This window comes from Schistocerca cancellata, chromosome 4 (genome assembly GCF_023864275.1).
Source record: "Schistocerca cancellata isolate TAMUIC-IGC-003103 chromosome 4, iqSchCanc2.1, whole genome shotgun sequence".
NCBI classification, from domain to species: Eukaryota; Metazoa; Arthropoda; class Insecta; order Orthoptera; family Acrididae; genus Schistocerca; species Schistocerca cancellata.
In genome coordinates this window covers 726,948,486-726,976,142 of record NC_064629.1, presented here as the reverse complement: position 1 = coordinate 726,976,142, position 27,657 = coordinate 726,948,486, and the positions used below count along the sequence as shown (strand labels likewise).

The window sequence follows — 27,657 nt, the reverse complement described above, 5'->3', positions numbered from 1 at the left end:
AGGTTTTGTTTCGGGAGTATCGAATCCACTGTGACAACACTCAGTGCAAATGATCTTACGCCTCCTACCTAGTGAGAAATGCCGTGTAGGTCCATTCCCCCGCCGGAGCCTTAAGCCACGATTTGATGAAACTTAAAGATCCGTCCTTGCAGACATGTGTACCTATCATCCGTGCCTTTGAATAATCATTGCGTTCGTCGGCAATGCCGCAGGAACTGCAGCTTGTTTTTACGTCTTGGCCATCTCGTAGAGGCCTTCCCCTGTCCAAATAACCGAAGGACCTGTACAAAGAGCCTCCAAGCCCCCACCATTTTCACCAACTTCTGTTGTGCAGCCAGTGCTTCATTAGCCATCAAAGACAATACTGTCGGCACCGACGGGTGAGATGTGCGCCATGTGGCAAATCGGGCCACAAGGCAGAGGTTTGCTATTCCTCACCTGCTACAGCAGTCGATGGACATATATGGACTCTCTGGACTCTGGTATTCTGGTCAAGGACTCTGATCCCCCTGCTGTGTTTTTTCTGCAGTTGATTCTCCCACATTCTAAAAAGATGATGTCGATCACAGTGATGGTTGATGGGGTTCCTATTCCTGATACTAGCTATTGCACTACCAACATTGATTGACCCCCTACCCAATAGGTAGCGGCATCTCCATTTCAGCATTTTGATATTCCCCTATGCAGTTTGAGTAACGACCTCATCGCCATTATGTGCACTTTGTCCACTCAGATGCAATGCGGCTTGGTCGCCCTAACTATCCGTATCCTTGTGATCACCACGCCCAAGTCTTCAAGTTTACTTGGTCCCAATCTCTTCATTGCCTCTGGGTTGGAAATTCGCAATACTGATCCCACCATCAATGCCATAGACAATGGCTCATGCATCTCTGAACTCTTTTCCAAGTTCACAGATTCTGCAAAGCTCGCACTTTGCCCTTTGCTCTTCACGACAAACTCTGACTTGAGGTACAGCGACTTCAAGGTGAAGGGATTTTAATGCCTGTCCCCAACAGACAATTGGCAAACTCCATCATTATAGATGGAAAGCCTAATAGCATCTTATGCGTTTGTGGTGATTTTAGCAACAGTGAATCGGCGATAGCCTTGTACCTTATTCTGAAGGTGGAAAACATTGTGGTGAAGCTTGCTGGAGCCCGAGTTTTTAGCAAATTTTGACCTGCACAACACATACCTTCAACTTCTACTTGACGTTGCATCCCATGAAGTGTTAGTCATCACTATTCCATACGGCTTCTATAGGTACAATCACCTTCCATTTGGAATAACAAGTGCATCTGCCATTTTCCAGTGGTACTTTGAACAGTTCATTCGCGACATGCCTGCTGCTGCAAACAATGTGTAAGATATTCTGGTGCCTGGCAAATCTGCCACGGGAATTATTTTCAGCTTTTGATTGAGTGACCTTGAAGTATAATAGAGACCAGTGTGACCTACTTGTGCAACATGTGGAATACCTTGGCCAGATCCTCAGTGCCCAACATCACAATATGTTGAAGCCATTCAGAAGTGCCTAAGGATAAGCCACGGATGAAATCTGTCCTTGTGCAACTCATCTATTATCATCGTTTTGTACCTCATGCCACAGTACTTGTGGAGCCTAGCTGTGACAAAGCCTTTCAGAATTTGCGGTAAGTGGTGCTTTACTGCATATGATCCCTCAAAACCTCTCAATCTGGCCTCTGACACATTGGATTATGGACTGGGGGTAGTAATTGATGGCGTCTAATGCCCCACTGCCTTACTGTGTAAGACTCTGAATACTTCTCTGTGTAGTTACAGTCAAAAGAGGCCTTGCCATTATCTTTGCCATCAAGAAGTTCCACTAATACGTCTATGGCAGAAACTTCACCCTTCTGACATACGACAAACCTTTGCAGCTACTGTTTAAGTCCTCTGCCCTGTCCTAACTATATCCTGCCACGGGGAACGCTGGGTGCTGTTACTGTCCAATTACACGTACCATATCAAATATCGATCCACAATGCATCATTCTAATGCTGACATTCTATCTCGTCTGCTTCTAGGACAGGACCTTGTGTTTGATACCAACCCAAAGTTTGCTTCCACATGGACACTGAGGCAGAAGACACAGTAGTCATGCTCCCTTTGGATGTCCATCGTATCTAGCAGCACACAGCAGATGATCCAATGCTATGTAAGGTATTTTGCCACATTCACCAAGGCTGGTCCTCCAATAAGGTCTTCAGTCAACCAGACCTCGAAGCATTTTGTGCTTGCTGGAAGAAGCTCTCCATTCTACAAGGCATCATCCTGATTCAAGATGACAGTGGAGGGAGGTATGACATCATCCTTCGTGCACTGCAGCATCAGGTTCTTGATCTACTCCATGAGGGCCATTGGGACATGATTCTTACAAAGAAGCTGGCATGCCAGCTGGCTAGATATAGACCCCATTATCACAGATATGGCCACGTCTTGCTCCACATGCCAGAGCATCATGACACCACTACGGACATTGACCTGTGTCTAGGTCCACCCTTCCTAGGGATAGAAGAATTGGGCGTCACTGACGATTTTGATGGCTGCCCCCACCTCCCCTCTTTCACCCCAGGCGAGGAGAGAGGAAGGAATGCCACAGTGCCCTAGCGCTGCATGGTTCTGTGTACATTCAGATTTTGCTGTTCCTGTGTTGGGAACCTTGTGGTTCGTGGTGACTGACACTGGAAATGGCTTCCCTTTTGTCACTAAGATGGCCTTCATATCCTCTACCCATACCATCAAATTCCTTAAGCACATATTTGTGCAATTCGCAGGGCATCCCTGAGTCCATTGTCACAATGGACCCCAGTTTACATCCTCTGAATTCTGTATCTTTTGTGCTGCAAACTGGATCTCCCTCGTCCACATAGCACCGTTTCACCCAGCCTCCAATGAGTCAGCTGAGATTTGTTAGAACATTCAAAATGTAAATGGGAAAACTTTGCTGCCTCCACTCTGTGGATGATGCCATCACCCTGTCTCTCGATTCTTACAAACGCACCCCACAGGATGGATTTTTGCCCACTGGAAAACTGCACAGGCAGCCACATTGTTTCCAACTCTACTTCCTCCACCCCCAACCCCCACCGTCCACAGGTTTGTTGCCACTACAATACATTACAAGATCCTATCTGGTCACCCCTCTCCTGAGGTCATCGCAGGTGGCTCCCTGCTACTGTTATACAACTGCTTGGCGGCATCATGCTAGACCTCGAATTACAGGATGGCACCCAGTGCAGTAAACATATCAACCAGATTCAGCCACATTGGGGTTCCATACCTCCTACAGGAAATCTTACACAACTCTCTGTTCCAGAAGTGGAACCCAGCATGGATCCTACCACAGACGCCACCTCTCTGTCACCTGCCTTGGCTAATATGCATCAGCGCAAAATGGGTTGTCAGACACTGCTATGGACATTGACCTATGTCTAGCTCCACCCTTTCTAGGGATAAAAGACTTGGGCATCATTGAAGATTCTGATGGCTGGCCCCACCTCCCCTCCTTCACCCCAGGCGAAGGGAGAGGGAGGAATGCCACAGTGCCGTAGGTCCCTAGACAGTAGGCACTGACGACATCATGTACAACATATACATCGAGCAGGTTGCAGCATGCTCAGCCCCTACACCTCTACAGTTCAGACGACACAGGATTTTGCAACCCCAGAACTCAGTGGCCAGGCCAGCATAGGGCATCAACAGCATTCCGACCAGGCCCCCAGGCAATGTACGTGACGTTAATAGAGGCTGTCGACAAAATGCATATCTTCATGCATCTGCCATGTCATGTGACAATAAGAGACGTGGCGGCTGTTTAGGCCAGTGCAAGAGCTCCGGACAGCAGTTACGTTGCAGTCAACAACCGGAAGACCTTCACACAAGCCACACCAAGGACTCAGCCACTGACTGCGTGCCTCCTCCATGACCCTATAAGTAGGTGTTTGACAACGTGCCAGCTGGGACCTGGTATTATTTGTGCTGTTGTTCTACTGACTGACAATATAGAGACAGACTTAAAATTTTCTATCCCTGTCGGACTTACACATTTTCGTTACTGTTGGACTCTTGACACTTCATCGAGTGAAGTACCTCTATAAGATATCGTAAAGTGTTTGTTCTTTCTGTAAACTGAAATTGGTTGTAGACTTGTTTACTAAACCCAAGCCGATGAAAGCTTTTTTGTCCAAGTTAAAGTTCTTAGTATTGAGACGCAAAGGGATTACAGATATTGGCTGCAAGTCGACATTGATTGAAATCAATGGCGAAAGTTGAAAATTTGTGCCGAATCAGGATTCGAACCTGAGTCTCCTACTTACTAGGCAGATGTTCTGACCACTGAGCCATCCAGACACAGTGGTCGTTACAACTGCACTGACTACCCTAGCACGCCTTCTGTCAGATCCAAATTCTCAACTTATCCATACACTACTAAATACTTTGATATTCATCTATAGCTATTGTCATTTGTGTTTATATTATTCTGAAGAGCTGTGTTGAAATGTTGCCCATTATCTTCGTTACTCGCGTCATTTCACCGAATCCCGTAAGAGTTGGATCCTGGTTTGCACCTGTACTGAAGAGATCATCGGCCGTCTCACCTTCTGTTCTTCAAGACATACAAGGGGCTCTACATTAATAGTCTGTGGATAAGTTGAGAATTATGGTCTGACAGGAGGCGTGCTAGAGTAGTCTGTGCAGTTGTAATGACCACTGTGTCCAGCTGGCTTAATGGTCAGAGCATTTGCCAAGTAAGCAGGAAACCCTGGATTGAATCATGGCCTGGCATAAATTTTCTACTTTATCCATTGATTTCAGTCAATGTCCACTCGCAGCCAATATCTATAATTCCTTTGTGTCTTAATTCACAGTGGCTGCTGGATCAAAATATTCTAAATATTGCTTTATTTTGTTGCTTAAAGTGATGGATTATTTCAAACATTGTGGATCTTAATTAATTATTTTGGAGATTAGAAAGCCTAAACTAATTTCATTGGTGAAGAACTTTCATTTATTTTGGTTTATTTGGAGGGAACTGAGTTTATCAATAAATCTGTATGATTGAGACTACTTGCCTTCTTTTGTGGATGTCTCCCTAGTATGTGGCACATCACTCTTCAGAAGTGGGACAAATTTTCATCGCCAACAACAAACGGTTGCTCATGTTGTATCAATATGTCCCGCACGTGCCTGAGGGGTCCTTTTGAATGTTTCCAGACAGTGACGAGCTGTGTGATGTATTATGTAAAATAGCTTGATATTCATCTATAGCTATTGTCATTTGTGTTTATGTTTTCTGAAGAGCTGTGTTGAAATGTTGGCATGTACTAGTTTAGTAATATTTGTACATCTACAATTATTCTTGTGATCCAAATACTCTTAATGTATGCCATATATTGAATGAATAAATAAAGCATATAGTTTGTGTTGTCTGCAGTGAAATATGTGAACCACTTCAAAGGTTTTATTAGGGAAAATATAAGGAAGACAATGTCAATAAAATGTGAAATTTACATACGATCTGTCGTATAAGCTACTTGTTAAATTGTGCTATATGGTTTATTTGAGGGCAGACATCGCGACCCGGGGTAAACTATTTTTATTTATCATCAAAATATCTAAATTAACAGTGATGTTTTAGCCATGCAGTTATAGATAACATGAACGGAAGCAGCGAAGATGATTAATTTTAATCGGCATAACAGATACATTTTCGTACCTGTTTACTTTTAAGAAAATTTGTTGTCCTTTTTATTTTTACTAGAAATTACTACGTAGCTGGTGCTTATTCACTTCGTTCTCGTGAGGACGCGAACTTCCTTTGCTGGTTCGCTGAGAAACGACAACCAGCGGAACATAAGCGAGCTACAGCGAAAGCGAATCGCATACGACCGAATGTCATTTGCGCATGCGCGCCTCGCGTTCAGACTAGAGAGAATTCTCGTTCGCTGTTGGACGTTCGCTTCGGTATAAAGGGGGCTTTGTCCCCATTACATCTCATCCCTCCAAATCCTTGAACGCCATGCTCTCCGGCTCGCATATCGCCTCTGTCTCCCCTCCCCCACGCGGATCCTGTACGATCTCATCCCCTTCCCCCACCTCCTCCTTTTCCTTGAAAGGATACGGATCCTGTACACCTCCCGTAAACTCGATCCTCCTCACCTGCTAGTCTCCCCGATCCTCTCCCACCCCCGCCCGCTGCTGCGCCTGTATTCCCACGTCCCACCCGGTCTCTATCTCTCCACCCTCCTTACCCTCTCCAAGGTGGCTTCCGTCAGCTCCCCCTCCCTGATGATGTCCTCCTCACCTCCATCTACCTCTCCTATCAACTTTGACCCTACCCCACCCCCCACTTCCGGTGTCCTTTCCTTTAGGCACCCTCCCTCCCTTCTCTTCCCTTCTCTTCTCTTTCCTTTTCCCCCGTCCCCTCCCTCCACCCCTCTTCCCCCGGGCTTCCCCTCCCCCTTCCTCCCTCCCCCTATCTCCCCTGCCTGTAGCATCTCTGCTCTCCGCTCACCCTCTCCCCCCCCCCTCCTCCTCTCTTGGCAGGTCCCCGGACTCGCACACGCTCAGTGAACATTCGCGCGCCGGAGATCATCGCCATCTGTGTCTCTTGTGTGTGACGTCGTTTTGTGTTTTTTAGTGTCCGCCGTCACGCTTCTGCGTTCACTTGTGCCGTCGGATTCACCAGTGTTCTGTGCGCCGTGTCAACGTGTTTTCAGTGTCATCGTCAAGTGTGAACGGCTCCGTGTTTTTTTGTGTATCTGTGACCACTCTTTTTTGCACGTCACTATGTTCATTCTGATTCTCCATTCTGTGTTCTGTTATTGTCAACACTATGGCTGAAGAGCGGCGTAGCATGCCGCTGAAAGCCTACCTGTTGTTTAGGTATTAAAATAACAATAAAGGAAAAAAAAACATTACATCTCACGCTGTTTCGTGAAGCAGCTCCTTTAGCTGTCCGGAATGAACTCGCGCATGTTAGGTGGCAGATGAGTGCTCGGCTGCGTGACTACAAGTGAGGGAATTGCCGGCAAAGAGCACAACTAGTAGCGTCGAGATACTACATCCATAAGAAAAGGCGTCTCGTTAAAAAAGAGCGGGAAAATTTGTGAACAGTCTCCCAGCCAAGTGTGGACGCAGTTCGTACTCATCCAATCCCATATGTTGTTCAACCACGACTGTTTCAATCACCTGCACCAATTATCGTCATCACACCGTCCCCTATGTGTGACTATGGTGAAGACGAGGACTTAAATCACAGTTTCTTTTGCTGCTTATACCAGAAGGACTTGTCAGCTGAGCTACTACGAAACATGAACTATCTGAAAAATCAGTGACATTATGTATCTTCTTAGTCAAAGCAGAAGTAACTACTATTATCACGTCACGAGAGGTAGCAGTATCTTGTAGGTGAAATATGTTAGCGCCAGAGCTACACCCTGAACTGTCAAAATTACCCACTTCCCACACCAACAATGAGATAACTGATGTTTGCCATAAGGACTTAGCTATTCCTGTTGAGGGCATACACAGGGCACTTTTTTCTTCCCGTGCCCCTCACTCCCCTGGCAGCGAATATCTTGACAAAAGTATATAAGAGGCATTCGTGAAATACAAAGTAATGATTTATTTTTGGACATTATTGTAACATTTCCTACACCGGGTGATCAAAAAGTCAGTATATGGTTCAAATGGCTCTGAGCACTACGGGACTTAACTTCAGAGGTCATCAGTCCCCTAGAACTTAGAAGTAATTAAACCTAACTAACCTAAGAACATCACATACAGCCATGCCCGAGGCAGGATTCGAACCTGCAACCGTAGAGGCCGCGCGGTTCCAGACTGTAGCGCCTAGGACCGCTCGGCCACTCCGGCCGGCTAAAGTCAGTATAAATTTGAAAACTGAGTAAATCACGGAATAATGTATATAGAGAGGTAAAAATTGACACACATGCCTGGAATGACATGGGGTTTTATTAGAACCGAAAAATACAAAAGGTCAAAAAATGTCCGACAGATGGCATTTAACTGATCAGAATAGCAATAATTAGTATAACAATGTTAGACATAGCAAAGATGATGTTCTTTACAGGAAATGCTCAATATGTCCACCATCGTTCCTCAACAATAGCTTTAGTCGAGGAATAATGTTTTGAACAGCATTGTAAAGCATTTCCGGGGTTATGGTGAGGCATTGGCGTCGGATGCTGTCTTTCAGCATACCTAGAGATGTCGGTCGATCACGATACACTTGCGACTTCAGGTAACCCCAAAGCCAATAATCGCACGGACTGAGGTCTGGGGACCTGGGAAGCCAAGCATGACGAAAGTGGCAGCTGAGGACACGATCATCACCAAACGACGCGCGCAAGAGGTCTTTCACGCGTCTAACAATATGGGGTGGGGCGCCATCCTGCATTTTGGTTATAATAAAACCCCATGTCATTCCAAGCATGTGTGTCAATTTTTACCTCTCTATCTACATTATTCCGTGGTTTATTAAGTTTTCAAATTTATACTGACTTTTTCAAAAAATGGTTCAAATGGCTCTGAGCACTATGGGACTCAACTGCTATGGTCATAAGTCCCCTAGAACTTAGAACTACTTAAACCTAACTAACCTAAGGACAGCACACACATCCATGTCCGAGGCAGGATTCGAACCTGCGACCGTAGCGGTCGTGCTACTGACTTTTTGATCACCCGGTATTTTGTACTTATTGTTAAGCTACTGTAATTATGTATTTATCTGTTATGTATCATCTTAATGTAGATGGTAAGCATAAAATGTTTCCCTGATTACAAAAAAAATTATCTCTAAGGAATTATGCTAGATACACCTATGCGGTTTGTTGCAAATGAAGTTTTTATGGATACCCTTCCACATGGGCTCTGAAGGCATCTGAGTTCTTTTCTCTCTTCTTGTTACAGGTAGCACAATTTCGGAGTGCTACTGTAACAATGGCGTGCATGCAGGGGAAATCGCATTATGTTTTGTGGTTTCAAGAAATCCGGTCACCCAATACAGTTCAGCAACAGTTCCGGTTGAGATCCACTAGCTGTGAAGAGCATCAAAGGCGATATGAAAAGTTTAAAGAGACTGACAGTGTTAGTGACAAGGCAGGAAGTAACTGACCAGGAGTGAGTGATGACAGTGTTGATACCTTGGGTACAGCATCTCAACGCTGTCCGCAGATACAGACGCGTCGTGTTTCCAAACAACCAGGCATACTTCATAACACTGTAGTTCATTGTTTGTACAAACGGCTGAACTTCCATGCATACAAAATGCAACTCCACGAACTGTGCAGCCCGATGGTAGGCCCAGGCGTGCTAAGTTTGCTAGGAACGTGCTGGAACGAATCGTTTAATAAAGTTGTTTTATCCGATGGAGCGACTTTACACAACTTTGGGAAAGTAAACAGGTGTTCGGATATGGAGATCGGAGAACCCAAATACCTTTGTACAATAGATAACGGACAGTCCTAAATTGGAAATATAGTGTGCCTTAATGCCCAAACAGTTACTGACAGTTCTTTTTCCCTGAGGGTACCATTACGCCAAAAGTTTACCTACACATGTTGGAACTTCACGCTGCACCTCAGTTGCAGGAACTTCAACCACGGGTAGTTTTTGAAGAAGATGGTGCACCACCACACTCAGAGTTGTTTATTCGCCACTTCTTGGGTGAAACGTTTACGGAGTGGTGATCGGTATAAACGATCCAATATTATAGCCACCTAGTTCAGCAGACATAGCCTCTCTTGACATTTTTGTAGGGTTATGGTAAGGATAAAGTTTTCAGTTCCCTAGTTATTGATGTGCGAACTCTTGCGGAACGAAGGTGCTGTAGAGATGGTGACGGAAGACATGTAAGCAAAGCCAAGGAGATAAATCGAGTATAGTCTAGACTTTCTACGGGCAACAAACGGAGCATATGTAGAAGTGTATTCATGAAGAACTTTATGAGTTAAGATACAATTTCCAGCAAAGCGCATAGCTATAACTACTACTGGCTATTAAAATTGCTACACCACGAAGATGACGTGCTACAGACGCGAAATTTACCGACAGGAACAAGATGCTGTGATATCCAAATGATTAGCTTTTCAGAAAATTCACACAAGGTTTGCGCCGGTGGCGACACCTACAACGTGCTGACACGAGGAAAGTTTCCAACCGATTTCTCATACACAAACAACAGTTGACTGGCGTTGCCTGCTGAAACGTTGTTGTGATGCCTCGTGTAAGCAGGAGAAATGCATACCATCATGTTTCCGACTTTGATAAAGGTCGTATTGTAGCCTATCGCGATTGCGGTTTATCGTATCACGACATGGTTGCTTGCGTTGGTCGAGATCCAATGACTGTTAGCAGAATATGGAATCAGTGGGTTCAGGAGGGTAATACGGAACGCCGTGCTGGGTCCCAACGGTCTCGTATCACTAGTAGTCGATATGACAGGCATCTTATCCGCATGGCTGTAACGGATCGTGCAGCCATGTCTCGATCCCTGAGTCAACAGATGGGGACGTTTGCAAGGCAACAACCATCTGCACGAACAGTTCGACGATGTTTGCAGCAGCATGGACTATCAGCTCGGAGACCATGGCTGCGGTTACCCTTGACGCTGCATCACAGACAGGAGCGCCTGCGATGGCGCACTCAACGACGAACCTGGGTGCACGAATGGTAAAACGTCATTTTTTCGGATAATTCCAGGTTCTGTTTAAAGCACCATGATGATCGCATCCGTGTTTGGCGATATCGCAGTGAACGCACATCGGAAGCGTGTATTCGTCATCGCCATACCGGCGTATCACCCGGCGTGATGGTATGGGGTGCCATTGGTACACGTCTAGGTCACCTCTTGTTCGCATTGACGGCACTTTGAACAGTGGACGTTACATTTCATATGTGTTGCGACCCGTGGGTCTACCCTTCATCCGATCCCTGCGAAACCCTACATTTCAGCAGGATAATGCACGATCGCATGTTGCAGGTCCTGTACGGGCCGTTCTGGATACAGAAAACGTTCGACTGCTGCCCTGGCCAGCACATTCTCCAGATCTCTCACCAGTTGTAAACGTCTGGTCAATGGTGGCCGAGCAACTGGCTCGTCACAATACGCCAGTCACTACTCTTGATGAACTGTGGTATCAGGTTGAAGCTGCATGGGCAGTTGTACCTGTACACGCCATCCAAGCTCTGTTTGACTCACTTCCCAGGAGTATCAAGGCCGTTATTATGGCCAGAGGTGGTTGTTGTGGGTACTGATTTTTCAGGATCTATGCACCCAAATTGCGTGAAAATGGAATCACATGTCAGTTCTAGTATAACATATTTGTCCAATGAATACCCCTTAACATCTGCATTACTTCTTGGTGTAGCAATTTTAATGGCCAGTAGTGTAGCATAGTTCTTTAGAAACAAAGTTCTGTTGCCAGGTGAAGATTTCATGCTCACCCTGTATTACCTTCACGTCTATTGCAGGTGTAGGTGGCTGAATGGGATCGACAGAAAGCCAATAAAAAGATACAAAGCCATAATAAACGCATAATATACTATTTATACTCTCGTTACGTTAGCTCACATGACATAGTGCTAGTCGTTCCATATATACACCGAGGAGATCGTATTACCATTGCCTATAGAAGAAGGCGTGGACCCTATAAGGCCCCAAACTCGCGCTGGAGGGACGTGGGCGCACACCCACGTGACGACAGAACGAGCACGTGCACACGTCTACTGTCCACTGCACTCAGTCGAGCTGAAAACAGAGAAATAGAGGTTTCAAAAGAAGAGCAAAGTGGTTTAGTGCGTTTCCTTCAACCGAATGAGTGCATGAAACCGAAATTCATCGAAGAATGGGACAAGTGTACGGAGAGCACTGCATGTTCGTTGTAGTTCCGACAGTCAATCTGACCTCTGGGGAAATGGTTGCCACAGTAACTCGTAACTCACCGGTCTTCAATAATGAGGGCATCCACATTCTGGACAATGGTGATGCGTTCCAGATTGTCCGTCATCCGCCAACGATATCAGTGCTTTCCTGAATCGCTTGTGCCACTCCCATGACTTCTGTCATTCTTCACGAACTTCCGTTATCCGCACTCCTTCCGCTGTCAGGAATGGGCTCTGAGCACTATGGTACTTAACGTCTGAGGTCATCAGTCTCCCAGAACTTAGAACTATTTAAACCTAACTAACCTAAGGACATCACACACATCCATGCCCGAGGTAGGATTCGAACCTGCGGCCGTAGCGGTCGCGCGGTTCCAGACTGAAGCGCCTAGAACCGCTCGGTCACACCGGCCGGCCGCTTTCAGGAAACGCACTACACTCCTTTGCTCTTCTTTTGAAGCCTCTATTCCTCTGTTTTCAGCACAACTTAATGCAGTGGATGGTCGACAGGTACCCGTGCTCGCTCTATCTTGACGTGGGTGTGCACCTGTGTACCTCTAGTGGCGAATATGGGGACTCAGCGCTCTTGTAGCGGCCACGCCTTCTTCCGTAGACAGTGGCGTTATGATGACACCAGTGGGTTTCATTGTACAGCCTCAGGCTTTGTTTTGTTTTTGAATGCACTTTATGCACATCATGGAGAGGTAGGTCATATGGAGCTGCTGCTCAGCACACACTTCAGTTTGAATATCCTTATAACTTCCCTTCTCTGATCTCAGTCTCCTTCCTCCTCTAGCGTGCTCCAATCCTCTCTTCTTCTTCTTCTTCTTCTTCTTCTTCTTCTTCCTATTACGTTTCCCACTCTGTTCCCCTTTTCTTTTGCATTTCTTCCTTTCTTCCTTCCCCCCACTGCCAGAAAACCGCGCCAGTACCTAAGACATACCCCCGACCTGCCGTACTCCAGTGGCGCCACTCATGACATGAGTTAAGCTGCGTTTCGACATGCAACAAAAGTGACGCAGCTTGGGCATCACTCGAGAGGCATCACCAAATTCCTGTGGAGCCACTCGAGTGATGCCACTGTTATCCATACCGTGAATGTTAAGGACACTTAACTTCTGTGATGCCACTTTCCCTCTCCCACCACCGATTAGTGTCAGAAGCAAAACAAGCAACCGCCATCTTTATGTTACTGTTTGCGAAGCTAACTTGCGTATATGGCCGTTTTTGTAGTTATACGTGTGTATGACGATAATATGCCGTTTCAGTGATACATTGCTTTGAAGAACTCTCCACAGTGCGTAATTTTTATGATGATTTGTTGTGCTACAGTGGTAAGAAGCGTAACTTAACTACAAAATACCTTTATGAGCCCATAATGGTCACTTTGGATGGTGAAAGTATATGATGTTTCCATTATATTACTCATGGATACGATTTGTCTGTGAGGAAGCAAGCATATTGAGTAGTTAGTCAAAGGTGATTTGAAGTTTCACTACAGGGCACTTAATTCTACAAACTATGAAAATTAGTGCAAAACATGAGATATGTTCAGATTCTAGTACTGGCAATTTCAACGCTCTGAAACACTTGCTCAGTGGACGTGAGAAACGAAGTGGCAGTATAATTTCAGACTGGTGTAGCTTTTAACAAAGCAAAACAACTACATTACAGTGTCTTTTAGTCCCGTTGCATGAAGCATAACCACAAAATTCGGTACAGAACAACTTTAAAAAGTTTTCTAATTATATGCTGTGAGGTGCAAGAGTAAAAATATTAGCTTTCTAATGAGTCTTCATGGCACTGTCGACAGCATCCAACAACTGACACTACAAAAGCGCAATTGTACTGAGGACGTAGTGTAAATATTGGAGGAATGACAGGTAAGCCTGCATCTCGTGGTCGTGCGGTAGCGTTCTCGCTTCCCACGCCCGGGTTCCCGGGTTCGATTCCCGGCGGGGTCAGGGATTTTCTCTGCCTCGTGATGGCTGGGTGTTGTGTGATGTCCTTAGGTTAGTTAGGTTTAAGTAGTTCTAAGTTCTAGGGGACTTATGACCACAGCAGTTGAGTCCCATAGTGCTCAGAGCCATTTGAACCATTTGACGGGTAATCGCCAGATGTCAAATATCGAAGTGTCACGTGTAGTTCCACTCGAGCAAGTGATGCATCTCTAATGTGAGTGCGTTATCGAGTACTTCCACAAGTACTCGAAATTTCCTTTTTTATCAGAAATTGGTTCAAGAATGGATTTTCGTTTATGGGCACCACTTGGATTGGAAACTGAGGGGAAAAAATCGTAATAATTAATGTATAGTAATGAAATTCTGGGAATGCATTTGTCTAAGTTACAAATTTCGGTGATTAACACCGCAAGATCATACGTTAGTATTCTATGAGTTTTTGGTATTGCAGCTGGATCACGACGACTTCTTACTACAATATTTCGGCTGGCAACCGTTCAGCCATCGTCAGGTGAGTGTCCACCACTGGAGACTGCGAGCTTTTTTTTTCCTTTATTGTGATTTCATCCCCCCACGCCCCATGTGGGCGGGGGAGGGGTGGCGGATAGCGGTACACTTTTGCTTTCCAGCCAGCGGACTATACACAATTAGGCGCTAACATTTAGATATTAAAACATAATGACAATGATTTTAAAATGCTATTGAAATACGACGATTATAAAAGATATGCTGGCTGAATAAATAGTTTAAAAGCAGTGATAAAAATATGGTCAGGCAGCACAGTTTAAAACACTCACGAAGAGCACTACAAACACTTGAAAAAACACTGGAACAACACCGAACAGCACAGGAGAGACACTGACAATTTAAAATGGAGCGCTGCGCACTTTCACTAAAACTCGAAAGGGCCTGCCCTGGGATGGTTGGCGAAAGAGAGGGAGAGAGGAGAGGGATGGGGATGGAAACTGAAGGCTAGTAAGAGGTGGCAATGACAATGAGATAGGGATGACTGTAGGGGGACAGGGAGAGGTGGGTTCCTGGCATTGGGATTTGTGAATTTGAAAGGGAAATGAGAGTGGCGAGTGTCTGGGAGGGGAAAAAGGAGGAGGTGTGGGAGGGGGAGAGGAAGGAGAGGAAGCCCCTGGAGGGTGGAGAGGTTGGGGTGGATTCAGAGTTGGTAAGAGGGGTATATTTGGGGTTGGAGTTCATGTTGTGGGAGAGGGAGATGGTCGAAATTTTCTTGGGAGAGGATGCTGAATTTGTGAAAGTGGAGTGTTGGTGGGCTGTGTTGGTAGAGGCGAGGCAGCACCCTAGAACTGGAGAGGAGAGGCGACGCAATAGGACTGCTGCAGTCGAGTTTGTGGATGGTGCAGATTATCCGGTGGTGTTGTATGTGAGTGAGGAGAGTCGGGAATTAGATGAGTGGTAAAGGATCTGTGTGGGGGAAGGTAAGCGAATGCACAAAGCGAGGCAGAAAGCATGGCGTTCAAGGATCTGCAGGTGGAGCAGATATCTATGCAATATTGGCGTAGCAAAAATAGGGCAGATCAGGGATTTGTATGTGTGAAGGATAGTGGAAGGGTGTAGTCCCCATGTTCGTCCAGTTAGTAGTTTTAGTAGTTTCAGTCTATTGTGGGCTTTCTGTTGGATGGTTAGTAAGTGAGGTTTCCACATTAGTTGCCAGTCAAAAGTTAGTCCAATGTACTTTAGTGTGTTAGTGAGCTGGATAGGATGGTTGTAAATGCTGAGGTAGAAATCATGAAAAGATGCGAGAGGTGTATCCTATAGCTATTGTCTGGATTTTGGAGGGTTTAATCTTGAGGAGCTATTCGTTACACCCAGAGATACACTGATTGAGGTGGAGTTTGAAGGATCTTTGGGACTTCTGGAGCGTAGGATATAGGGTGAGGAAATCAGTGTCATCAGCATACTGAAGGAGGTGGATGGAAGGAGGTGGTTTGGACATGTCAGCTGTATATAAGAGGTAAAGAAGAGGGGAGAGAACAGACCCTTGGGGCACGCCTGCAGTGGATGGAAGGTATATGAAACAGTGTTGTTAACTGTGACAAAGGATGGGCTAGTGGAGAGAAAGGATGCAATAAGGCGGACATAGTTGACTGGAAGTGCATAATTGTGCAGTCTGAAAAGGAGACCAGAGTGCCATTCATGGTCATACGCTTTCTCGAGGTTGAGGAGACAATGATGGTGGATTTATGGTTGTTGAGTTGTTAGGACAGTAGATGGGTGAGGTTCAGGAGTTGGTCATCAGTGGAGAAGGAGGGACAAAAGCCACAGTGGGTAAGAGGAAGAAGATGGTGTTAGTGCAAATGTCAGTGGATACGCTGCAAGAGGATTGATTCAGAGACCTTGCTAAACACTGAGGTGATGCATATGGTGCGGTACAAGGAGGTAACAGTGGGTGGTTTGTTTGGTTTGAGTAAAACTCGGATTTTGGAGGTTTTCCACAGGTCGGGATAGTAGCTGGTGCAGAGGATAGTTGTATACAGGGAGGCAATGGTTAAGAGAAAGGAGAAAGGACATTCTTTGAAGTGTTGACAGATAATATGGTCATGACCACGGGATATGTTGCACTTTCTGTGCTGTAATTGGTATGCTGTTCAAGTGCTGGAAGCTGGAGATTAAGGGTGGGTTATCGTATCTGTATATACATGGGCAGTAGAGAATTGGGAGTAGTCAAAGTGAGGATCGTCAACGACAGAGAAGATGTCAGAAAGATAGGATGCAAAGTGATTTGCTTTGCTAAGGTCATAAGGTAAGAGGAGATAGGTTGTGAAGGATTGGGTAGTGAGGGATGGGATGGGTGGCAGTAGGTCAGTGAAATGCTTTCCAATACTTCAATACTTGGAGGAGTTAATGGGGAGTGTAGCATTGATGCTGGTGCATGTCTGTCGCCAGTCCTAGCGTTTCTTAGCAATGAGTAAATTTCTAACGTATCACTGTATCTGCCAGTGGCATGTGAGTGTCTCAAGTCCGTAGGAAGGAGCTATATAAGCGACAGGATTCACAGAGGAGTATTGCCTATGGTGGGAGAGATAGACAATGAGGATTATATGCCTTTTAGCGAGGATGTGGGTGAACATAGCATCTGACAAGATCTGCTGCTGAAAGGCTGTGGCATGTGAGAAATAATCAGGTTGCTGGAAGCTTAGGGGCTGGCTTAGTATCTGGGTATCTACAGATTCCCAATAGGCATTCCAGTTGGCACAGGAATAATCATGGACAATTTTTGGATGGAGATTGCGATGGGGAGCCTGGGGGTGGGTATGGTGCAGGATATGGTGAGGACAGGTAGGTTGTCACTTCCTATTGGGTAGAGACTTCTGCAGTGAGGTGACCTAGGAGGTTGGGAGATGCTAGGACAACATCTGGGGTGGTGTTGCTTTCAGTATGAGTGTGCTGTGAGATGGGTCAACATCACCTTGGAGGGAGTCAGTAAACTGACGCCACCACTGGAGTTCTGTGGGGGATCAACTACAGATGTTGAGGTTGGTAACAAAAATATAGATGAAAAGATACAGTCAATGTGGGTGAGAAAATCGTAGGGGATGGGATTATTAGGTCAGATGTACATTGTAGCACAGGTAATGATTAGGGTTTTGAAAAAGAGGCCGAGGATCAGATGATCGGTGGTATTACTGAGTTAAGATTGTGGCCGAAGCGGAATATTCCTCCGATGGCCAATTGCTACTCCACTTCGGGGGAGAGGGTATCAGTGAGGTGGAGGATATAGGGAGAGGTATAGATGGTGTGGTATGGTTGGAGGAATGTTTTTTTTTTTTTTTTGGAGATGAAAGTATCGACGTTTTGTTGGGAAAGGGTAAACATAAAAGAGGCTTGTTGGTGGAGAGGGAGCGGATGTTGCTATATAGAATGCTGTAGTACTGTCGCACCATGATTAGAGGCTAGGTAGCTGGTGGCGTAGGTTAGGGGTGGAGAGGTTTATACGAGGGTATCGAGTTCACGGTGTCGGCTTTATAACACATACTGGTGCGGAGACGAATGCGCATTGGCGGCCCTCACAGGAGCGCCCTCTATCGAAATCCACTCCCTCTGCAAATACTGTTCGACCTGCGGTGCGCAGGCACATGCGTAAAGGTAAAGGTACATGTCCGCTCTCTGTCGGAATATGCGCTCGCGGCGCTAAAAGCAAACGTAAGATGTCGCCAGAAGTCTCATTATGAATAAAATGTTTTCTCTGGGAAGAAATTAAAGAGATCACCGGGTTTGAAGCCTTGTCCAGTTGAAAGCCACCGTCACGATTTATAAAATCTTGTGCTAGACGTATTTCCACGTAAGACAGTTTTCGAAGTTCGCCCGCCTGTCAGCAACGTTACCGCAAGAAGATACTTTTCGACGCTCTGTGGTCAATATGACGGATAAGGTTTCTAACAACGTAATGCTGTCTGTGCTTGGGAAAGGCTTGCACTTAACCTATACGTCGAGAACCCTGCCTCTAACTGATTTTATTAGCGCTGTTGAGGAAGCTGTTAGACCTCTTCCTAGTGATGCCTCACAAGAAATAAGGCGTGAAACACGCCGTGCACTCTTGAAAACTCCGCCTCAGAAGAGCAACATTTCTGCTATGGAAAGGGCCGTACTACAAAAGCTACAAGAAAACCCTCACACAGTGGTCTTACCAACGGACAAGGGAAACGCCACTGTGCTGTGGCCACATGAAGTTCATGAACCGAAGATTTGTAACTTGTTGAGTGAAACAGTGTATCGGAAGACTGACGAAGACCCCACAGGGAAAGTGAATGGGAAAACTTCAGCGCTGCTGAATTTTTCTTCTATTCCGCAAGTAGTTGTCAAAATGTTAAGATCTCATAGTTCTGTGCCACCCAAGTTATATGGTCTTTCGAAGATTTATAAAAAAATGGTTCCGTTATGGCCGATAGTCAGTAATATGTCAGTAACATCGTCACCCCAACTATAATTGGGTTATACATCTCGCCTCTCTACTGAAACCTTTTGTGGGGAATTGAGCGCATCATGTTCGCAACTCTGCTGACTTTAGCAGTAGACTGAAGTCACTTTAATCAAATGAAACTGACTTACTAGTAAGCTTCGCTGTCATCTCACTTTTCACTAAGGTTCCTATTATGGACTCTTTGTCACTCATCAGCAATAAGTTCACGATATAACAGCAATTTTTCATCATGTGTTTTTATCAACCTACTTTTTCCTTAACATTGAATATTTTGAGCAAACTGACTGTGTTACCATGGGCAGTCCTCTCTCTCCTCTGGTAGCAAACCATGTTATGTAAGACTCTGAGGAAAGGGCACTTGATTCGGCAGAACTCAAACCGAGGGTCTTCTGGCGATATGTAAATGACTAGTTTGTAGTGTGGCTCCATGGTGAAGAAGAGCTGTCACGTTTGTTGCAACGTTTGAATTCAATCCAGTAGGAAAGTGGATGGGTCATTAGAGCATTCCGTCTACCGTCAGCCTACACATACGGACCTCTATCTGCAAGCGAAGAGCTGCCATCACCTTCACAAACTACCGGCGTCCTTAGAACGTTGGCGTACCGGGCACATGTTATTTCTGATGGAGACAGCCTTATAAAGGAGCTAGAACATCTAAGTCGGTGTTGAAAGATCATGGTTACTCTCCACATCAGATTAGCACAATGCTAATGTGGAAGAAACATGATGACCCACAACATCAAGAAGATAAGGAGCTGTTAAAGTCTAGGATGTTCCTTCCATACGTCGGCAAACTTTCGTCTGAAGTAAGGAGAAATCTAAGGAAATATCAGGTTAAAGTAATCTTCTGGCCACTGGCGAATATTATTGTTCTTCCCGGTTCGGTAAAGGACGATCTGGGACTGCGGAAAGCTGGAATTTACAAAATTCCTCGCCAGTGTGGAAAAGCTCACATAGCTCGCCTTTCGCAGCTAAGTGAGTCGGCCGTAGCTGACCGTTGTATTACCAACGACCCCTCTACCGATGACCTCTATGGATTATTCTGACACAAAAATCTTGGCCCCGGCGAAACCTTTTTGGGATTCAGTAATTAAAGAATCTGCGGAAATACGTCTAGCACAAGATCTTATAAGTCGTGACGGCGGCTTTCAAATGGACAAGGCTTGGGACCCGGTGACCTCTTTAATTTCTTCTGAGAGAAAACATTGTATTCATAGTGACATGCCACGCGGAGGGGCCGTGCGGTTTGAGGTGCCATGCCACGGATTGCGCGGCCCTGCCGCCGGAGGTTCGAGTCTTCCCTCAGGCATGGGTTTGTGTGTTGTTCTTAGCATAAGTTAGTGTAAGTTAATTAAAATAATGTGTAAGTCTAGGGACCGATGACCTCATCAGTTTGGTCCCTTAGGAATTCACCCATATTTAAACATTTGAACATAGTGACATGTCTGGCGACATCTGACGTTTGCTTTTAGTGCCACGAGCGCGTTCCAAAAAAAAAATGGTTCAAATGGCTCTGAGCACTATGGGACTTAACTTATGAGCTCATCAGTCCCCTAGAACGTAGAGCTACTTAAACCTAACTAACCTAAAGCCATCGGCACACGGACCGTGCTGTCGAACGTTAACGTTGAGCGTGCCAAGTTCAACGTGCTGCTGAACGCTCAGGAATGATGCGACTTGTGCATACGGTACGTGGGCCCCAACGTGGTATACGCGACCGCAACGCACTCCAGCGGCAGTTGAGCGATGTTTCTAGTTCGTAAATCACACTGTTTACTCAACGGGCGCGCGTAAAATTCCCACGTTAGCTCTATTAAAACGCATATTTCCTCCATCGTCCACGAAAAGGAAAGTACCATGTCCAATCAATAAGGACAGAGACATATAAAAGTTCCATTACAAACAGTGCGGTATAAATTTGGAATACTTCTCCACATAAGATAAACATTATTTCATCATTCCCACATTTTATTAAAACCCCAAGGTCAGTCTGACTCAATCATTGTTCCTATACCCAATAGCAGAATCTTTGCAACATGTGAATTACGAAGCGAAAAAGAAAAGGAGCAAAATATCTTTATGGAAGTAGCGCAAGCTGTCCTGTAGATTAAGCCAACCGAACAAAGGCACCCCTCAAAAAAATGTGAACTTATATTTACATAATATCAAATATCATAGTATATACTTTTACTAAACTAATAATAAAGTATCAGAACCTAATAAAAACGCTAATGTTAAGAAATAAAACACGGAAGTGTCAAGACGCGAACCACCGCCCCAACCATCAACTAAACACGAGACAGGTACGCTACTCATTACACTAATCCAACAACACGCAGTCGTATCTCACTAGTAATCCAAGTATGTTACCCGTTGCAGAAAACGTTATCGTAGATACGTTACTAATTGAAATTTAATTATAACAAATTGTACGAGAACAATGCGTTTTGGGTGGATCATACTTGTGTCACTGCCTTCAAATAGCCTACTCTCATAAGACGCAAGTTACAATAATTCTTTTTCCATGAATATGATGTTTCTCGTTATTTTATTGGAACGAATCACTGAATTAACAACGGGTTTTCCAACGATTCTCAATTTGCTGGTGCTCAGAAACGGCATATATACATATAGGCTTGAAATGAACACCAATATCGCGCCTCACAACTCTGTACTGAAGGGAGACGGCGTGCGTGTGACGTAGGTGGCGTTGTGCCATCTCATTGGTCAACGCTCAGACGCACGCTCAGAATATCTGACATGCCAGATATTGCTCTGCACGTTCGGAAAGACTCCCGAACGTGCTATTCCACGCTATGACGTCAGAAACTCGGCACGCTCAACGTTCAACGTTCGGATGCACGGTCCGTGTGCCGACGGCTTAAGGACATCACACACATCCATGGCCGAGGCCCTCTGAAAGGGCGCGGCCGACTTCCTTCCCCGTCCTTCCCTAATCCGATGAGACCGATGACCACGCTGTCTGGTCTCCTTCCCCAAACAACCAACCAACAATGCCCGAGGCAGGATTCGAACCTGCGATCGGAGCGCGTTTCGACAGAGGGCGGACATGTAGTTTCACCTTTACACATGCACCTGCGCGTCACAGATTGAACAGTATATGCAGAGGAGTGTATTTCGGTAGAGGGCGCTCCTGTGACAGCCACCAAGGCACATGTGTCTCCGCGAAAATTTATGCTATAAAGCCGACACCATGAACTGGCAGTCTCCAGTGGCGGCCACTCAGCTGAAGATTCTTGAACGGATATCGGGCGCTGATAACCTCGCTGTTGTGCGCCCTAAAATACTAATCATCATCATCATCATCATTGAACGGATGCCAGCTGAAATATTATGGCAAGAAGTCAACATGATCCGGTTGCTATCCCGAAACCTCATAGAATATTCAGTAGCCGGCCGCGGTGGTCTCGCGGTTCTAGGCGCGCAGTCCGGAACCGCGCGACTGCTACGGTCGCAGGTTCGAATCCTGCCTCGGGCATGGATGTGTGTGATGTCCTTAGGTTAGTTAGGTTTAAGTAGTTCTAAGCTCTAGGGGACTGATGACCACAGCTGTTAAGTCCCATAGTGCTCAGAGCCATTTGAACCATTTTGAATATTCAGTATGCCGGGAATCTCTTAACGTAAGCGCGAGATAAGCCATTACAAATGTGCAATAATGGTGCATTAATAACCGCTGTAATCGCCAGAATGTTGGAAGAAAGCACACATGCATTGTGTTGCAACAGGTGCAGGATGTGAGTTTGTGGGATGGAGTTCCATGCCTGTAACGCTTGGTCGGTCAATACAGGTACGGTTAATGCTGTTTGAGGATGAGTCTGTAACTGTCGTCCGGTGATGTCATATACGTGCTCGATTCGTGACAGATATTGTGACCAAGCAGGCCGAAGGAACATGTCGACACTCTGTACAGTATGTTGGGTTACAACAACTATACGCGGGCGAGCGTCATCCTTCACTGGCACCATACCAGAACCAAATTTCATCGGAAAACACAACAGACCTCCACCCTGCCCTCCAATGAGCTCTCAAGTGACACCATTAAAGTCGCAAATGGTGGTGGTTTGGAGCCAGTGGAATGCGTGCTACGGGGCGTCTGGCTCGGAGATGTCCTGGATGTAGCTCATTTGTAACAGTTCTTTGTGTCACTGTGATGTCAACTGCTGCTCAGATCTCTGCTGCTGATGCAGTACAATGCGTCAGAACCCAACGTCGAACACGATGGTATTCCCTCTCGGTAGTGCCACATGGCTATCCGGAGCCCGGACTTCTTGTGACCATACGTTCTCGTGAGCACCGGTGCCAGCAATCAAGTACAGTGGCTGCATTCCTGCCAAGCCTTTCTGCAGTATCGCAGGAGGAACATCCAGCTTCCCGTAGTCCTATTACACGACCTCGTTGAAACTCAGTGAGGTGTTGATAAAGGCGTCTTTGTCGCCTTAAGAGCATTTTTGACCAACATCAACTCGTAACGTCCAATCTAAAAGGTAACTAATGCTCAGAACCGTTACAGCGTGTATTTAAGGGGACCACACCGTGGTTCAGGTCGAAAAAAATTGAATTTCGGTTTTCATCATATTTCGATAGATTAAAATTTTATTTCAGTGCTCTGAAAAGGATTTTGCTGAAAAAATTTTTTTCGAGCATGTAAAGAGCATTTTCCTACCACGTTTGTTTATGTGCCACGCCCACTTTTTCGCCACCCACTTTTCTGTATATACTTTAGATCTTTATATCCCATACTCCCATACATTGGAAGTTAGGAATTTTTTTTTTTTTACTACAGAGTGTGTTGGCTATCGTTGGAATGCAACGGTCGGTATTCTTTTGTTTCTGCTGTTTGTAAACAACACGCTTTCAAACACGCACCGAGCGAGGTGGCGCAGTGGTTAGCACACTGGACTTGCATTCGGGAGGACGACGGTTCAATCCCGCGTCCGGCCTTCCTGATTTAGGTTTTCCGTGATTTCCCTAAATGGCTTCAGGCAAATGCTAGGATGGTTCCTTTGAAAGGGCAGGGCCGACTTCCTTTCCCATCCTGCCCTAATCCAATGAGACCGATGACCTCGCTGTCTGGTCTCTTTCACCAAATCAACCCAACCCAACTCAAACGCGCGGCTAGTTTTGTTCAAGTGTGATTGCGAGTAGTTGTTATACTTACGTTTGCAGTGCTTGTTTACAAATGTACTCACCTCTTTCACAGCTATTTATATAGAAGCTCCTGCAAGTTAAGCCTATACCTAACGTCCTTTACTGATGCAAATACATTAGGGCTCAGGCAACTGGAGAATATTATTCTCACCAGCATTCTCTTCCTGCTGCTGTTATTATTGCAATTAAAACTATTTTCAGAGACTTGGCTCATCATGACATTCTAAGGAAATGTCTGCATTGCCAGACACAGAACCCAAATGAATGTTTCAACAGCATAATTTGGAACCGCCTTCCTAAAACTGTATTTGTAGGCATGCATACAACGAAACTTGGAGTTCATGATTGTTGTAATATTGGAAAGTGCTAGGAACTGAAAAAGCTGAGAATTAATCCTGGTGAAAATGTGATCACTGGGCTGCAACATTGCGATAAAATGAGGATAGCCGATGCAGACAGGTCTGCATCTAATATGGCCAAGAAAGCAAGTCAAACATCCAGGAAAGTGAAAAAGAAGATCGAAGACCTGCAGGAGGCCCAAGAAGGGCCATCATATGCAGCAGAACAGTTTTAATTAACTGTAAAAAATTTCAAAAATTTTTTTTAAGTCAATTTCCGGCAAACTAAAATTTTCAGTACATATGCCCCATTTTATGAGAAACTGTAATAAATAATTGAATGAAACTTTCAGAGACTCCGCATAACATAAAAAGCCACCTCTGGTACTAAATTCATTAATATTCCCCGATTCGGAAGTTCACAAACAAATAGTTTCTGCAGAAAAATCTTAATATCTTTTGTTAATAAATTTAAAAATGTATTTCTTAAAAACTATAAAATGGATAAAGTAGATTTCAGTACAGTTGACCCTATTAGCATAATGTAACATACAGTAAAAATACACTACTGGCCATTAAAATTGCTACACCACGAAGATAACGTGCTACAGACGCGAAATTTAAACGACAGGAAGAAGATGCTGTGATATGCAAATGATTAGCTTTTCAGAGCATTCACACAAGGTTGGCACCAGTAGCGACACCTACAACGTGCTGACACGAGGAAAGTTTCCAACCGATTTCTCATACACAAACAACAGTTGACCGGCGTTGCCTGGTGAAATGTTGTTGTGATGCCTCGTGTAAGGAGGAGATATGCGTACCATCACGTTTATGACTTTGATAAAGGTCGGATTGTAGCCTATCGCGATTGCGGTTTATCTTATCGCGACATTGCTGCTTGCGTTGGTTGAGATCCAATGACTGTTAGCAGAATATGGAATCGGTGGGTTCAGGAGGGTAATACGGAACGCCGTGCTGGATTCCAACGGAATCGTATCACTAGCAGTCGAGATGACAGGCATCTTATCCGCATGGCTGTAACGGATCGTGCAGCCACGTCTCGATCCCTGAGTCAACAGATGGGGACGTTTGCAAGACAACAACCATCTGCACGAACAGTTCGACGACGTTTGCAGCAGCATGAACTATCAGCTCGGAGACCGTGGCTGCGGTTACCCTTGACGCTGCATCACAGACAGGAGCGCCTGCGATGGTGAACTCAACGACGAACCTGGGTGCACGAATGGCAAAACGTCATTTTTCGTCTGAATCCAGGTTCTATTTACAGCATCATGATGGTCGCATCCGTGTTTGGCGACATCGCGGTGAACGCACATTGGTAGCGTGTATTCGTTATCGCCGTACTGGCGTATCATCAGGCGTGATGGTATGGGGTGGCATTGGTTACACGTCTCGGTCACCTCTTCTTCGCATTGACGGCACTTTGAACAGTGGACGTTACATTTCAGGTGTATTACGACCCGTGGCTCTACCCTTCATTCGATCCCTGTCCAATGAATACCCTACATTTCAGCAGGATAATGCACGACCGCATGTTGCAGGTCCTGTACGGGCCTTTCTGGATACAGAAAATGTTGGACTGCTGCCCTGGCCAGCACATTCTCCAGACCTCTCACCAACTGAAAACGTCTGGTCAATGGTGGCCGAGCAAGTGGTTCGTCACAATACGCCAGTCACTACCCTTGATGAACTGTGGTATCGTGTCGAAGCCACACGGGCATCTGTACCTGTACACGCCATCCAAGCTCTGTTTAACTCAATGCCCAGGCGTATGAAGGCCGTTATTACGGCCAGAGGTGGTTGTTCTGGGTAATGATTTCTCAGGATCTATGCACCCAAATTGCGTGAAAATGTAATCACGTGTCAGTTCTGGTATAATATATTTGTCCAATGAATACCCGTTTATCATCTGCATTTCTTATTGGTGTAGCAATTTTAATGTCCAGTAGTGTATTATGGTCCTGTATCAAACAGTTTTTTTTCAGAAATGGGTCAATACTTGCCTAAATTAACATGGGTTAGATAGGCAGGATGTGGTCCCCTTAATGCAATCCTGATTTGCATCCTCGTCGTGGCGCCACTAACGCCGTTCTTATGCAAGAGCGTGAAATTCGAATATACATTATATTTCAGATGTAGAAACACGCCTACCAACTTTCGCTCATACCACGCAACTCCTTCTTGGTGCTGCAATTTTTTTCCGTCAATGTGTTTTTGATGCCCCTGTGTTATTTCAGCTCAAAACCCACTTCCAAAGCTAACGAAAGCTTTCTCTTCTTCTTATTGGATTCTTGGGTGAATTCTAATACCGTAACCTGAACGACAACACCGAAGCCTGTCCGTAAGAAACCGTGCACCTAGAATTTTGGCAGCATAGTGTGGAAACAGTAGCAGACGATGCCGCTGCCGTATCAGACGTCGTGCCACTTGCTGTCACGTTACGTTACTTGCGTGTGGAAAGCTGGCTTGAAACTGTCTGCAGGTGTACGTGCACAGCCCGGATGAGCCTGCGCAGATGACGTCGCGGGTGGCGACTGTGGGCCCCAGCGAGCGCGCGCACGTGTACTTGCAGGCGACGGCGGTCCGTGCCTCGCCGGAGGTGTGGGGTCTGCGGCTGGCGCAGCGCCGCTGCCGCTTCCCCTGGGAGTCGCCGTTGCCGACCACCCCCGTCTATTCTTACGCCGCCTGTCGCATTTACTGCCGCCTGCTACTCGCGCGCCGCCTCTGCGGCTGTGCGCCGCACTTCTACAAGAGAACAGGTAATACACCACTGCAGACGTGTAACCCATTCGCTCTGGCTTCACTCGGCAGCTGTGCACGAGAGAGCGGAGCTATTAACCATCCGTCGCTCGCGCGAATGACGCTCGTCATCCACACGAATATATGAATTTTGTGTCGAATTGTTTGTGCTCTCGGTAGATTAGTTCAGACGTTCTTTGCCCAGCAGTATATGGCGCGGATAGGGACTGCGACTGCCGTGTTCGGATGCGGGCTGAGTTGGCATCCCTTCGCTCCCAGCTTCAGGCAGTGTTAGCTTCGGTCACACAGCTTGAGGCTGTTGCCGATGGGCATCACTGTGGTGGTCCGGACTGGGGTCTGTCGGTGACGGCCAGCTCGTCCCACTCATCCCCTGATCGGACTACGGCCGTGGCTGCCCGGGATACTGCCCACATTGAGGCTGACCCCTCACCTGTGGTAGAGTGGGAGGTCGTCTCGAGGTGTGGCAGGGGGCGAAAGATATTCTAGAGGGCCGAACGGAAGGCCTCTCCAGTTTGTCTGACGAACC

General features: G+C 45.9%; 1 protein-coding gene and 1 non-coding gene across 2 annotated transcripts in view; one reads left to right on the top strand and one right to left on the bottom strand.

Annotated features, from left to right (window-relative positions):
• LOC126184409 (uncharacterized) overlaps positions 1-27,258 on the top strand; it is a 159,617-nt gene extending 132,359 nt beyond the window's left edge. The window contains exon 5 of the mRNA XM_049926794.1: positions 26,854-27,258. Within this exon, the coding sequence (XP_049782751.1) occupies positions 26,854-27,258 (405 nt within the window). The remainder of the gene's footprint in view (positions 1-26,853) is intronic.
• Positions 4,302-4,374, bottom strand: Trnat-agu (transfer RNA threonine (anticodon AGU)). Its single transcript has one exon. It is a non-coding gene; the product is annotated as a tRNA-Thr (tRNA).
• Positions 27,259-27,657: the final 399 nt, after the last annotated feature.